The sequence below is a fragment of the Copadichromis virginalis genome, linkage group LG7, assembly GCF_057382275.1.
Source record: "Copadichromis virginalis isolate Kocher_CV1m ecotype Utaka linkage group LG7, C_Virginalis_male_GT1.1, whole genome shotgun sequence".
Taxonomy (NCBI): Eukaryota; Metazoa; Chordata; class Actinopteri; order Cichliformes; family Cichlidae; genus Copadichromis; species Copadichromis virginalis.
This window is the reverse complement of record NC_140624.1, coordinates 42,183,119-42,198,039: the sequence shown is the minus strand read 5'-3', so window position 1 is coordinate 42,198,039 and position 14,921 is coordinate 42,183,119. Positions and strand designations below refer to the sequence as shown.

The following is a 14,921-nucleotide window of genomic DNA, read 5'->3' as shown; positions in this document are numbered from 1 at the left end:
TCCAGCAGGTGACGGACTGGCCTGCACTGCGGACCGTCACAGAAGTGCGTCAGTTTGTTGGCTTAGCCTCATACTACCGCGGTTCGTGGAGGACTTTGCCACAGTGGCTAAACCCCTCCACGAACTAAGAAGTATGCCCGTTTTAACTGGACTGCCGACTGCCAGGGAGCATTCCAGGAATTAAAAAGACGGCTTACGGCAGCCCCTGTCCTGGGTTACCCACTGGACCAGGGTGACTTCTTCCTCGACACTGATGCCAGCAATTGTGGGATTGGAGCGATTCTCTCCCAAGTGCAAGGGGGCGAAGAGCGGGTCTTGGCCTATGGGAGCAGGCGGCTGTCGGCTACCGAACAAAACTATTGTACGACCAGGCGAGAGCTTCTGGCGGTTGTGGCGTTCACTTCCCACTTCAGACAGTACCTGCTGGGTAGGCCGTTCACTGTCCGGACTGACCATAGCAGCCTCCGCTGGCTGACCAGGCTGAGGGAGCCCGAGGGCCAGCTGGCCCGCTGGTTGGAGAAGCTGGCAGAGTATAACTTCCAGGTGCTGCACCGACCTGGGAAAAACCACCAGAATGCGGATGCACTTTCCAGGAGACCCTGCCGCGCTTCATGCCCGTGCACACTCCCAGAGCCCACCATCAACAGCGACCGGTTCGAGCATAAAGGTGTGCAGTGTAACTTAGAGGACTGTGGTACCAGCATGACCCCCCCAGGGCAGCCCCCAGTGGGGGTAGTGGGGCCTGATGGTATCGATGGGAAAAGCCGGGTAGCAGAACCAGAGTGTGCACCCGTAACAGCAGTGGACTGTTGTTCCAGTAGTAGCCACGACACCTGCCCAAATATCCACCGGGTGGATGAGTCCCATCACACTAGCTTGTTCAGTGGCTGGACCCCAGAACAGCTCTTGGCTAGCCAGAAGAACGATGTGGGTATAGGCCCAGTTTGGGAATGGAAGGAAAAAGGGGAAGGTCGGCCCGTCTGGGCCGATGTAGCGGCATGCAGCCCCGCAACCAAAGCCTACTGGGCGCAGTGGAAGAGACTGTACCTAAAAGATGGAGTGCTGGTGAGGAAATTCCACTGTACAGAAAGTAATGTGTTTTTCCCCCAAATCCTTCTGCCTCACGCCTATCGTCACTCCGTAATGCAGCAGATGCACGATGGCCCAGTGGGTGGCCACTTTGGGGCAGAAAGGACCCTGGCACGCTTGAAGAATAGGTACTACTGGTACAACATGAAAGATGATGTGACCCTGTGGTGCCGCACTTGCACCAGTTGTGCTGAAAGGGCGCGGCCCCCAAAAACCCCCCAGGCAGCGATGGGCACGGTACGTGTTGGCGCCCCCATGGAGAGGATTGCAGTCGATCTGATGGGACCGTTGAACGAAACAGAAAGGCATAACCGATTCATATTGGTGGTACAAGACTACTTCAGCAAGTGGGTGGAGGCTTATCCAGTCCCCGATGCACAAGCGCCCACGGTGGCAGGAAAGGTTGTTGCGGAGTGGGTATGTAGATATGGAGCCCCACAGTCTCTGCATAGCGACCAGGGCACCAACTTTGAGTCGGCTGTGTTCCAGGGGATGTGTGAACTGTTCGGAATCAAAAAGACACGCACCACGCCCTTTCATCCACAGTCCGATGGCCAGGTAGAGCGTTTTAATGCTACCCTGCAGAAGGCCTTAGCCACCACCGCGGATCTGGCGCGGTAACACCTGTAACCATTGACTGGCAACTCAGAGAAAGAAATCATTACTTGGGTGGGAATAGCAAAAATTGAAACAGAAATCAAAGTGATTACAGAGATTTTCTTCAAAGTTTTCTACTGAATCTCTTATATCTTCAGCCTGTTGCAGTATTCCTCTCAGTACCACCTGCAAATCTCTGTGCTCCTGCACTATTGTATCACCGAAACAGCTACAAAGATTGACCCACTCATACAATCATGTCACCAATCAGGCCGTGTGGCTGCTCCCTCACACCAGGCTAGAGAAATCAAGGGGCACACTGCAAGCCGAAATGACACCAGAAAGCAGCACCCGTCAGTCAGCTATGACTGACTGTCATGCACTGAATCTAGATACGTGAAAATGCAGCATCGCCTGGACTAATGGGCCATTCTTTTGTGTCTGTTCAATATTTTCAGCTCTTTAAGTACTTGTTGTCCATGTTGTTTGAAAGATGATGTTGGAAACAGCATTTTCAAAGGTCAAATTATGTTTAATAAGATGATGATGCATCCTTGAACACGACACCAACTCCTGTCTTCAGCTGTCCTCAATTGTAAATGACTAAATCGCCTTGTTTGCACCCCACCAGTACTCTGATCTCATTATTCAATTCTTCTGTTCAGTAGAACAATAAATCTTTTTCATAATGCAACCGCACTAAAAATAAATACTTAGCTTGGATTGTTTAAACATGTTGGTTTGGGTTAAAATTACTACTATGGTGAGAAAAGGGGACATTTGTTGTCATGGTTCCTGTAACATTACGTAGGGAATGAGAGGCAAACAGTAATCTCCTTTGTTAAGGTCTGACTGACATTTTGGTGATCCATTCATCAAAATCTCTTTCATATGCACCCTTAATGACTTAGGGAGGCTGTTGTAAGGACTTTTTGGGGCCATTTTCTGAATTAAAAAAGACACAATTCCAAGAGCAGCTTTATTCCTGTTATGTAAACTTCTGTGGGTACAACATGAAACCTTAAGGTGCTCCATATTATCTGGTCATCTTTTCAATTTCTTCTGAGTGAGCAGGTCAGAGTGAATCTGAGCATTTTTTTTTTGTACTTTGTGTCTAGAACTAAGCAGGTCGTGTGTAGTGTACTTATTACACCAGATGAATGAGTCAGACACCACTTACACACACTCCACTTCTTGAATACATTTTGTCAGAAACTCCACTAACCACTTCAGGCACATAAAAGGACTCTCAACAACAGGAAGATACACCTCAGCACTTTTCATGGATCTAGAGAGAACAATGTGTAATCACTTACTAATGGGTGCAGCTGGAGGAGCAGTACTGCCTATTAGTCCTACGTTATCCACTTGTTGTTTGACTTTTCTTTTCTCGGCTTGTTTCTTTTTGTTCAGGGTGCACTTACACCTACGTGATGAAGGCTGTCAGTCAAATGTTTTCCTGCTTCGGTTCCTCCTGTCAATAGTTAAAATGTCCACTCACTCTTGGATAGGCGCCAAACAAGCAATCCACACTCTTCCAAGTAACTGGCTGTATTTCAGTAATATAATTAAATAAACAGATTGTGTGGAACAGAGAGTTTTTGTCATCTCTAATGTAACACTTGCAAAAACAGTGTTACATTAGAGTGCGGTGCAAAACTCTTGAGTCACCCCTATTTTTCTATATTTTACTAGGAAAATGGGAAAAAGGTGCAGAAATTTGTTAAAACGTGTGCAAGCATACATGGATATACAGTATAGAAGAGACAAATTGAGTCTGTACAGCGCTAATGAGCTTGAAAGTCAATATTTCGTATGACCACCTTTATTCTTCAACACAGCATGAATTTTCTAAGGCAACCTTTCTTCTAATTTCTTCAAGCAATCTTGAAGAATAGTTCTGCAGGCTTCTTGAAGGACATTCCAAACACTTCTTTGGATGTTGGCTGCCTCTTGCTTCGTTATCTTTGAAAATGACGCTACACTGCTTCAATAACGTTCAGGTCTGGGCTCTGGGGAGGCCAATCCATGACTGATAGTGTGTCAATGTGATCATACTGGGTTGGCAGTGTGTCTGGGATCACTGGCATGCAGAAAAAAGTAGCCTTTGGCAATCAGATGCTTTCTAGGAGGTAATTCATGGTGGATCACTTCTTAATTTTGACAATATCCCCGGTATCACTGACTGTTGTACCTCTCTCCTGACGTCCTCTGTACATTTCGATGATAATTTGAATCAGAAATCCCAAATTTGGATTCACTATAACATCTGTTGCTACTGATTTAGTCCAGTTTTTGTGTAACCCAGCATACCTAAGCCTTTCCTCCCTGTTTCCCTTCCTTAAGAATAGCTTCTGGAGAGAGGTATCCTTGCATCTAGACCATTTCTGATGAGGCTTCAATGAACAATATCTGGATTAGCTACAGCGACAGATGTATTACTCAGGTCCAGTGTCAGGTGTTTGGTGGATTGTTTTCTACTTCTTGAGGACATGACTCTCAGATGCTATCACTCTGTATCTGACAGTCAGATACAGATGAACAGTGGGTCTTTTTTTTTTTAGGCCTATCACTTTTTCTTTTATCCAACATTGTTCCAGCTTCCTCAGTTTTGTTGCAGGACACACTGCACACCATGCTGAGAAACACCAAGTTTTCAGCTAAGAGCTCATTGGGAATCACCTTGCTGATTCAAACATATTATTTTATGCCTGTCACATGTGTTATCCTTGCCATTTTTGTGGATTCAGAAAAAGTCTGGCTCCCTGGAAACAAAATATAAAAAAATGAGGGGTGGCCCAGACTTTTGGATATTACTACCATCCTTAGGGAGTTTTTTCCAAATACATGTTCTCAATCAGCCAATTACTCACCTGTGTATACTATCTACACCACAGCTTTGGCCTTACTGTAGTAACTAAGTGTTCTCCAGTTAGCATTCCTCTTGTTTCCGCTTGTTTCTATTTTTTTATTTTTTGCTGACAATTTTTTGTGATCTCAGCTTATATTAAATATTTGGATTTCGACTTTTGGACTTTTACTGTGCGTACTTTGTCATGTGTTTGGGTCCTCTACTTCTGAGTCTTCATACAGTGGGGCAAAAAAGTATTTAGTCAGCCACCGATTGTGCAAGTTCCCCCACTTAAAATGATGACAGAGGTCAGTAATTTGCACCAGAGGTACACTTCAACTGTGAGAGACAGAATGTGAAAAAGAAAAATCCATGAATTCACATGGTAGGATTTGTAAAGAATTTATTCGTAAATCAGGGTGGAAAATAAGTATTTGGTCACCTCAAACAAGGAAAATCTCTGGCTCTCACAGACCTGTAACGTCTTCTGGAAGAAGCTTTTCTGTCCCCCACTCGTTACCTGTATGAATGGCACCTGTTTGAACTCATCATCTGTATAAAAGACACCTGTCCACAGCCTCAAACAGTCAGACTCCAAACTCCGCCATGGCCAAGACCAAAGAGCTTTCGAAGGACACCAGGAAAAGTATTGTAGACCTGCACCAGACTGGGAAGAGTGAATCTACAATAGCTTGGTGTGAAAAAATCAACTGTGGGAGCAATCATCAGAAAATGGAAGACATACAAGACCACTGATAATCTCCCTCCATCTGGGGCTCCACGCAAGATCTCATCCCGGGGGGTCAAAATGATCATGAGAACGGTGAGCAAAGATCCCAGAACCACACGGGGGGACCTGGTGAATGACCTGCAGAGAGCTGGGACCAAAGTAACAAAGGTCACCATCAGTAACACACTACAACGGCAGGGAATCAAATCCCGCAGTGCCAGACGTGTTCCGCTGCTGAAGCCAGTGCATGTCCAGGCCCGTCTGAAGTTTGCCAGAGAGCACATGGATGATACAGCAGAGGATTGGGAGAATGTCATGTGGTCAGATGAAACCAAAGTAGAACTTTTTGGTATAAACTCAACTCGTCGTGTTTGGAGGAAGACGAATACTGAGTTGCATCCCAAGAACACCATACCTACTGTGAAGCATGGGGGTGGAAACATCATGCTATGGGGCTGTTTTTCTGCCAAGGGGACAGGACGACTGATCCGTGTTAAGGACAGAATGAATGGGGCCATGTATCGTGAGATTTTGAGCCAAAACCTCCTTCCATCAGTGAGAACTTTGAAGATGAAACGAGGCTGGGTCTTCCAACATGACAATGATCCAAAACACACCGCCCGGGCAACAAAGGAGTGGCTCCGTAAGAAGCATTTGAAAGTCCTGGAGTGGCCTAGCCAGTCTCCAGACCTCAACCCCATAGAAAATCTGTGGCGGGAGTTGAAAGTCCGTGTTGCTCGGCGACAGCCCCAAAACATCACTGCTCTCGAGAAGATCTGCATGGAGGAATGGGCCAAAATACCAGCTACTGTGTGTGCAAACCTGGTAAAGACCTATAGTAAACGTTTGACCTCTGTTATTGCCAACAAAGGTTATGTTACAAAGTATTGAGTTGTATTTTTGTTATTGACCAAATACTTATTTTCCACCCTGATTTACGAATAAATTCTTTACAAATCCTACCATGTGGATTCATGGATTTTTTTTTCACATTCTGTCTCTCACAGTTGAAGTGTACCTCTGGTGCAAATTACTGACCTCTGACATCATTTTAGGTGGGGGAACTTGCACAATCGGTGGCTGACTAAATACTTTTTTGCCCCACTGTATATTTGTTACAAACTGTTTTCAAATGGTCCAATTAATCGTTTAGAAACATAATGCTAGCTTTTTAATGAGATTCATTTAATGCTTTGAAGGATAGAATGAATATTGAGAGATATCTCTAACCTTCTTACACTTCTTATGTGCTTTGTTCTTTAATAAAATGGCTTTTCTCATTTTTCCATCTCGAAATGACATCGATATGAAGGGTTAAATTAATACAACCAACAAAAATCCAAAACAAAGATGATAAATAGAAGAAAATAAATCTATGATCATTAACCGAAACAATTTCCTTCAATTGTGTTCTTTCTCATATTTAAGCTATAAACCTGACCTTTATCTGCAGGGCTATAAAATGGATCCCTAAGGACCTACAAGATTAAAGAACTTGCTTACTGTTCTTTACAGCAATGATGCAGCATTTCATTCATATTATTGACCCATATCTAATGTGCCTCGTTCCTCTGTGGACTCTGATATCATTTAACACAGTGACCATATCCCCTGCCATGGCTGAAAGGTCTCCTCTGGCAGTGTTCCCACTGGTCTGAATATCATCAGAGCTGATGTCTCCTCTGGGTGTCTCTCCATCCACCGTAAGCAATCGGCTGCCAAGGAAACAGATTCCTTAATGCCTCTTAATCATGTCCTCCTCTCAGATGCACTAATTGAATTGTTTCACAGAACACACATGCAGGTTAGCGCGCACACACACACACACACACACACACACACACACACACACACACACACACACACACACACACACACACACACACACACACACACGAGGTGATGAGAACCTGTTGAGGAACTTGTTGCACACTCCCATGTCCCTTCAATAGGGACATGGGAATGTTAATTGCAGTCTTAAAGGTGCAATGCTTTATGGGACATGTGGGAACCAAGCATTGAGGAGGGATCTGATTAAAATGTCAGTACACTAGAGGCTGAAGCACCACAACCACATACGGTGTTGAATGATGACACTGATTCCCACACAGCAGTGTTTTTCTGCAGCAGCTAACACATATTTAACGCTGATCTTTTTTATAGAGCGGGCACAGAGAGCTTATTCCCACTGTATATTTTCACTTGTGACAGTAGAAAAACCAAGTATAATAATAAAAAGAAAAAAACATCACCAGAAGCTTATGTTATGTTTCGGTATCTCATTTAGCCATGACATTAAAAGGAAACTTGAACGGAAATGGGAAAAAAAACAAGTAAATAAATAATCACAATTCAACTAAAATCATCTTCTGCTAAGCGAAAAAGACAAAATCAGAAGTCTCTTATAAAATAGTCCCAGGATTATCACGTGAACATCAATCATATGATTACCTCCAACAGTGTATTTACATCTTATTCATAACAGACATCGAGCACAGAAAAACCCTTGCTCACGCACGTTCCATTTGTATCTCGTTTATCTGCAATCTATCGATCATAAATAGTTTAATTTGACGGCACCTCTCTTCCAACTTCCACTTACATGAATACATCCAACACCAAACAAGGATTGATCAAGAATAGCTGTGAACCAAAATAAAAATATAAATGTTTTCAAAGAAAGGTTCACCACAGCATGGGATGGATAAGACCGGAGTTCCTCACTCAGTAGTAGTGAAGTAGAGGACCCAAACACATGACAAAGTATGCACAGTAAAAGCTTGAAATCCAAATCTTTAACATAAGCTGCTCTGGAACAGGCAGAGCATTGAGAATGGGGCAAATTTTTCAAAATAAAACTGCATTTTCTTTCACAAAATTTCTGGAAATTCTGTTGAAATCTGTGCTAGATTGCATGACATTAAGCAGGCATACTCAAACACAATTCCCTACTACAATCTATTGGCATACTGAACAATTTTCACTTGAGGTCCATTTACAGTACAAACTTGTTCTGGTGCTATTCCCCTGTAACTTTCATAATAAGCAAATTAAGCTTCCTAATTCATTAAGAAACATTAAATACAGAATGGCAGTCACAGACCAACAATCACACAGCATTGCTGGAGTGTGTATGATTATTCAGACTGTAATGAATAAAATGTGAATCATTTAGCATTTTAAATGAACAAATTACACAAATTGAACAAAGCAGGAGGGAAAGGAGGTTAAGATACAGTAGATATTATGAGATAATGAGAATGAATAAAGTAGTAAGAATACATTTAAAACACGGAGTGCATAATTTATAGCAGATGAGAAAAACATAAGCAAAAGCACGAGGAAGCATGATTTTGCCCAAAACACAATCAGATTTATAAAATTTAGGAGGCAGTCTTTCCATGGCGTTTGAATAAATCGAAATTACAAAAAAAAAAAAAAATTCTAACATTTATGTAACATCGCTGGCCCCCAATAACAGAGTGACTGCAGGCCACCTGACTGTCCTCCACAAACTAAAACACAATGTTTCATTTGCATCAGTCTGGAAAAAAAAAAAAAAGAAAAAAAGAAAAAAAGTCTTTCATCTTTCAGTCCATTTTCCACACTCTCAGAGCTCTGTGAAAGCTGTTGTCCACTGCCCTTCAGCCGAACCACAGCACAGCCTTCCTCTTAGGCTGATCGACAGATCAAAGCATTTCCTTCCTCGCTCAGTGTCGCAGAATTCTGGTGTGTACATAGGAGGTAATCTGTCCCCCTCTCTCTTTCCCTCCTCACTCTCTGTCACTAGCTACCTCACCGAAGCTGCTGGAGAGGAGAGTGTGACCTGTTTCATAACAGAAATCCATAAGCATGCACAAGATGACACAGGCACTGTCGAGCATCGGGTACAAGAAGCCAGTGTCTCTTCAGTAGCATTCAGACCTCTAACGCCTCCTCATATCTCAAGACAAAAGAGATCACTTGAGGAAAATATCTTTGTGCATGCTTTCCAATCAGGCACACCTATTAACAGATTAAAAACTCACCACATTTTTCTTCTTTTTAGCTATGCTAATGGCATGGCTGTGAGGACACGGATGCCAGTCTGTCCACCACTTTGGTACAGACTAAAATGTCTTAACAGCTGTTGCACTGACTGCCAAGAAACACACTGCAAACATCTATTGTTTGTTAAGGATAACTGTAACTGATTTCTGGTGCTATGAGTTTGAAATTTGTAGGTTTTTATCACAATGTGATTCTCCAAAAATCACGAATGAGTTCATAAGTCATAAGGAATGAATAACATGAAAATAACATATGACCTTTAAGCATTACAGCTTTCGCCATAGTTACACATTATCAGCTCCACTTAGGTATCACTGCCAATGGATTCTTTTGTTTTTTATTTTGGATATTGTACATGATTTGTATTGTGGTTCCTTGCAACATTTGTCATCACTCTTTTGTCCTTCTGTTATCACCACGTCACCTTTTAATTTGGCCAGTCCTTTGGAAGGCATTCCTAGTTAAAGGGAACAATGTAAAGCACTAGCAGAGTGACAGGTTTTGCCAAGAAGAAATAATTAAGTTAGAGAAAGATCCTTTTCTTGGTTTTAATAAATGGGGCCGTGGGGAATTGTTTTACTGTCAACCAAGCTCACACTTGTTATTAGTTAACAAGTGTGAGCTTAAAGTTAAAGTCCAGAACTTTCGCTGCTTGTGGCATTTCATATTCTTCCATCACGCTGATGCTGTATGCAAGGAAGGATAAAAAACAATAAATAATTATGTGTATTACAAAAAGTGTGTGAGTTTGCTAGATGTTTAAGTAAGCTTGACATTTATACCTGGCTCTTAAAAGGCCCCTGGAAGTTTCATTTAATGAAGTCAAAATAGACTGACTGGCATCTGGGATGGTTTGGAAATAGTAAAAGGAAAAGTGGGGGATATTTATAATTCAGAAAGATGTGTGGGGGAGTGTATAAGAGTTGGAGAAAGAGTTAAAAATAAGCATATTTAAAGTTACTTTTTCCAATGACTCAGACTTTAGTTTAGATGTATTGCCATTTGCCTATAAGTTTCTGAAAACCATAAAGGATCAGCATCACTTGATTTAAGGTAAAAATAAGAACAGTTAGTGCACCTAGCCCAGGGGTGAGCAACTCCAGGCCTCGAGGGCCGGTGTCCTGCAGGTTTTAGATGTGTCCTTGATCCAACACAGCTGATTTAAAGGGCTAAATGACACCTCAACATGTCTTGAAGTTCTCCAGAGGCCTGGTAATGAACTAATCATTTGATTCAGGTGTGTTGACTCAGGGTGAGATCTAAAACCTGCAGGACACCGGCACTCGAGGCCTGGAGTTGCCCACCCCTGACCTAGCCTCACTACTAGCATCATTTCCAGCATGTAGGAACATAAAGGCATGCCATATGGTTGACTCCAACTCCAGGTTACCGTGTCTGATTTGCTGTAACTTAAAATGTATAAGCAAAGTCTCCTTCCTTCACGTTGCTATAAATTAACAATAAACAGATTTTAGTGGGAGAAAGTATTAAATCCCACTCACGGTTACAAATCTGCATCTCGCTGCTTAACTTTCCCTTATTCTGGCATGGCACATGATACAAGATCAGCACAAAATGCACAAAAGATAACCTTAAAAACAGACAAGCAAACAAAAAAAAAAAAAAGAAAAGCTGTATGAAGAGACACACATGGGATCCATGCAACCGTGTGCATGTGCAAGTAGAGAGATGGAAATGGGGCGCTTTTATTAAATTCTTTTAAATTCTCACTTCCTCATGCATGAGGTTATGTGCAGGTGAAAGGCTGATAAATATTGGATGTGAATCAACTCTGTTTCCCATATACTGGAGGCGAGGTGGATTCTTCTATTAGTCAAAATAAATAAATAAGCTCTGAAATTGAGTGTTTGTGCTTATGTGAGTGAAGAAGGAGGGGAGCATGTGTGGTGTGTGTGTGTGTGTGTGGGGGGGGGGGGGGGGCTACCAGTTGAGTCAGACATGTAACAGTTTGTGCAGTCCCTTTGTAGATGCAAAGGGGGGAAAGAAAAAGAGTGGCAGCCCTGCGGTGGGCACACAGGGTCTCACAGTGGAACACCTGCTCAGGATCTCCTCTGGGTCCATTTTCTAATCGTGCAGGAGGATCACATTCTCATCTTCGTTTTAGGGCAGCACACAGACACAAAAACACACTGCGCTAAAAGCAACATCGCTAAAAGCATGGTTGTGTAATGTAAAGAAGGCACACACACCCTGAGAGAATGACGTAACAACACATCAGCCCACATCTGTGAACGCTATAGTCTGAACAAGTCAAGGTCATTCACGGACTGAATTAAAAACACTGGGCCCTGCTGTGAGGCACCCTCTGAAGCAGAGAGCTGCTTTGTATTCCGAGCTCATGTGGGACTGTAGCGTCCTGTCTGCGCTTGATGCCTGGACACATGAAACACACAGGCACACGTGCTTTCCAGCGAACTGCAGCCTCGCAGATGTGAGGAAGAAGGCAGCATCGTTGATACAGCCTCCTTACTCCCTCTGCGTAGTGCTGCAACAGCTGGATGCGGTTCTGGCTGTTTAAAACACGCACGGCTCTCAGACTGAGTCCCTAATAGGTTTTAACGGGCTGGACTCGTGCCAAACAGTCTGAGTCTTGTTTTTCCAGCCTGCAAAAATTAACGGACGTTTCCCGTGCTGCCCTCTGTGATTGACCCAATGACTGGTCGTGATAGGTGATTAGTGCAACGACAGAATCGATTGCCGTGACTGATTAATCGACAGCTGGCTCATTTGCCCACCCCGGAGTGAAGGCTGCCGTCTCATCGCTGTACTGTTTTCTCGATTCTCTGCGGCCAGACAGAAAAGCAGCTTTTGGTTAAACTGAAATAACAATCAAATAGCAGGATTTTTTATTTTATTTTTTATTTTTTAAATAGCGGCTAATAAGAGGTGGCAAACTGGGAAAATGTATCAGGGACACTCTGAGTCACGGCAGTCCCATTTTGCCTCTGCATGACTTTGGTTATACAATGATGCTTCATTCACAACATCCAGAAACACTCCGACGCGCCAGGAGCAAACATCTTGCAGCAGGTTTACATTACATAAAACACAGATATGGGGAAATTGCATGAAGCCATCCTAATCACGTAATCAATTTCTGATAACAGGTTCAGTTTTGGGAGATCTTTAATCGATATTTGCCCCAGTGCACGTTCCGAGCTAGACGCGGGACAATCAGCAACCACCAAAAGCGCAAAGAGCCTCTCTGCGCATTACAAGGCAGACTGGCTATATCCAGGATAGCGCAGTGGTAATCCATCAAAACGCAAAACTGTCACACCTGGGAACTTCGTGTCGCTCGCACCTGAAGGCTAAAACACCTGCCAAGACTTCCTAAGGGTACTATAACACTGAGATATAAGCCGAGAGCTCCGAGTGTCACTCACCTAACTTTTGCTGCCACAGAAGAAATCGCATCGTTTCTTAAATTCTTCCTCTTGGACACAGCAGTTCCCATGCTGGCATGGAAACGATGCAGGCAGGAAAACAGTTCATTCCAAAGGAAGGAGGAATGCGACGATGAAAACAGTATAAAAATCGCAAGAAAAAATAAAAAATTTGCAGGGAAATCCGGGAGCAGATAGGTCACGCACGCGTCTGCAGAGCAAAAAAGAAGGAAGTCAGTCTTCTCTCTCTCTCTTTCTCTCTCTTACTCTGTCTGTCTCTCTCCGGATATGAGCATGTACGTGGGGTAGCTGCACAGCTGCCAGAGTGAGGCTGAAAATACCCCCCCCCCCCTCTCTCTCTCTCTCTCCCTCCCCCTTTCTCTCTCTCTCTCTCATTGATAAAAAAAAATGCAATGGGAGGATTGTTGGGTTGGCGATATCACCATCGTCCTCATCGTGCTCGCAAAGGTGGAGGCGGGGAGCCGTGTATCTGCAACAGTGGTGTCATCCACCTCCACCTCTGCCATTCATCTAATGCTCCTTTTTGGGGACTGTGATCTCTGTATCTTTACTTATTTATTTCCTGGTGTTACATAAAGGGTCATTTTGGTGAAAGCCCCATCCACCCCCTCTAACACACACATACACAAACGCTGTAACTGGCTCCTACTCAACCAAAGACAGGATGAGGCACTGCAGCGCTCTGTAAATATTTCTTCAATTAATAATACCACTGGAGCTTTAGCGTGTGCTTTGTTCTATTTCTTCTTATTCTGTTTTTACATTTAGATGATTTTGAAATTCAGCAGTTGAATTGTGTTGACCATTGGACTCGTATATACCCCAAATACTTTATTTATCCCATTTTCGGGAAATTCTTTTGTTACACCAGTTGAAATAATAATAATAGTAAAAATAATAATGATAATATTATCTGCTCCCACGGCAGACAACAGCAAAGTACACTGCACTTGCTACAAGTCCTGAAGTCCTGGGTGACTGAAAATCTCCATCATTTACTGTAGACATTGATGGATGTCAGCTTGCTTTTTTTGCATACACTTCACTTACTGTGTTGGTCTTCCAGTTCAACGTGGATGCCATACTACCTCACCATATCAACATGCTTTCCCAGGATAGCCGTTGTCTTCCTTCTGAAGACGATCACCATGTCTCTGGTCTCGTCTCTGGTCTCATTCACATTCAGAAGCAGATGATTCCTTCCAGACCACCATCCATCACTAATACTGCAGAATATTATCATATTTCTGACCTGGAGTTACACTGAAAGTCTGAGGTGTACAGGGTGTAGCTTCTCTCATGATGAATGGAAATATTAGATATAGAATGTATAGATTTGATAATATACCAGCAATTAAGAATCTTACTTTGTTCATATATACTATTGGCCTTTTTGTCATGGTTCTGGGTCAGTTTGACCCAGCATTTTGAGTTTTTTATGTCTTGGTTTAGTTTTGAATGATGGATTGTTCTTTATGTTTCTCTGGTGCTTTGTTGGGTTTTATGATAAATCTGTGTTTCAGTTATTTTGGTGTGTTTTTGCATTATGGATTGTTTTCTTATTCTCTTGTAGTGCTTGTGGTGATGATGATGATAGATTATTATTAGTTTCTTGTTTCTGTTTATCCGTGTTTAAGGATTTGTTGTTTCATGTATTGTTTGAGTTGCATGTGTTATATTCTGTCTGCCTCTCTGTCTGCGTCTTTGTTTAGTGGTTTCTTATTTCCTGTTTTATTGTGAAGGTCTGTGTCTCATGTGAGTGTGTTCAGTTCTACTGCTCCCCTGTCTCGTTAGTCCAATTTCTCCCAGCTGTGTCTCCCTTCTGTTTCTCATTCCCCGATTACCTCCCTGTGTATATAAGCCCTGTGTGTTCCTGTGCTCTCTGTTGTGTTGTACCATCAGATTGTGCCTGTGTGTTTCTGGTTCTCAGTGTTTGTTGGTCTGTTCATGTTTTGTGCTTTGCCAGCAATAAAGCTGTGGTTTTCTGTTGAAATTTGGCTTCACGAGTCCTGCGTTTGGATCCTCACCTCCGCCTGCCACACACAGAGCCCTGAGACTTTTTGTCCATCTTTAAGAGCTGTCTAAAAAACACAATATTCTACTATTAAATGTTAACCTGTGATATAATGACATGGCAATGAAGTCAAGGTTTAAGATGCAAAGAGAGAGAAACATA

The 14,921-nt window shown here is 42.9% G+C and overlaps 1 protein-coding gene across 4 annotated transcripts in view; it reads right to left on the bottom strand.

Annotated features, from left to right (window-relative positions):
• The window catches only part of nsmfa (NMDA receptor synaptonuclear signaling and neuronal migration factor a), a 50,842-nt gene extending 37,808 nt beyond the window's left edge, over positions 1-13,034 (bottom strand). For all 4 annotated transcript variants that reach the window (XM_085463455.1, XM_085463457.1, XM_085463456.1 and 1 more), the window contains exon 1: positions 12,725-13,034. In XM_085463455.1, the coding sequence (XP_085319581.1) occupies positions 12,725-12,795 (71 nt within the window). In that variant the 5' untranslated portion in view covers positions 12,796-13,034. The remainder of the gene's footprint in view (positions 1-12,724) is intronic.
• Positions 13,035-14,921: the final 1,887 nt, after the last annotated feature.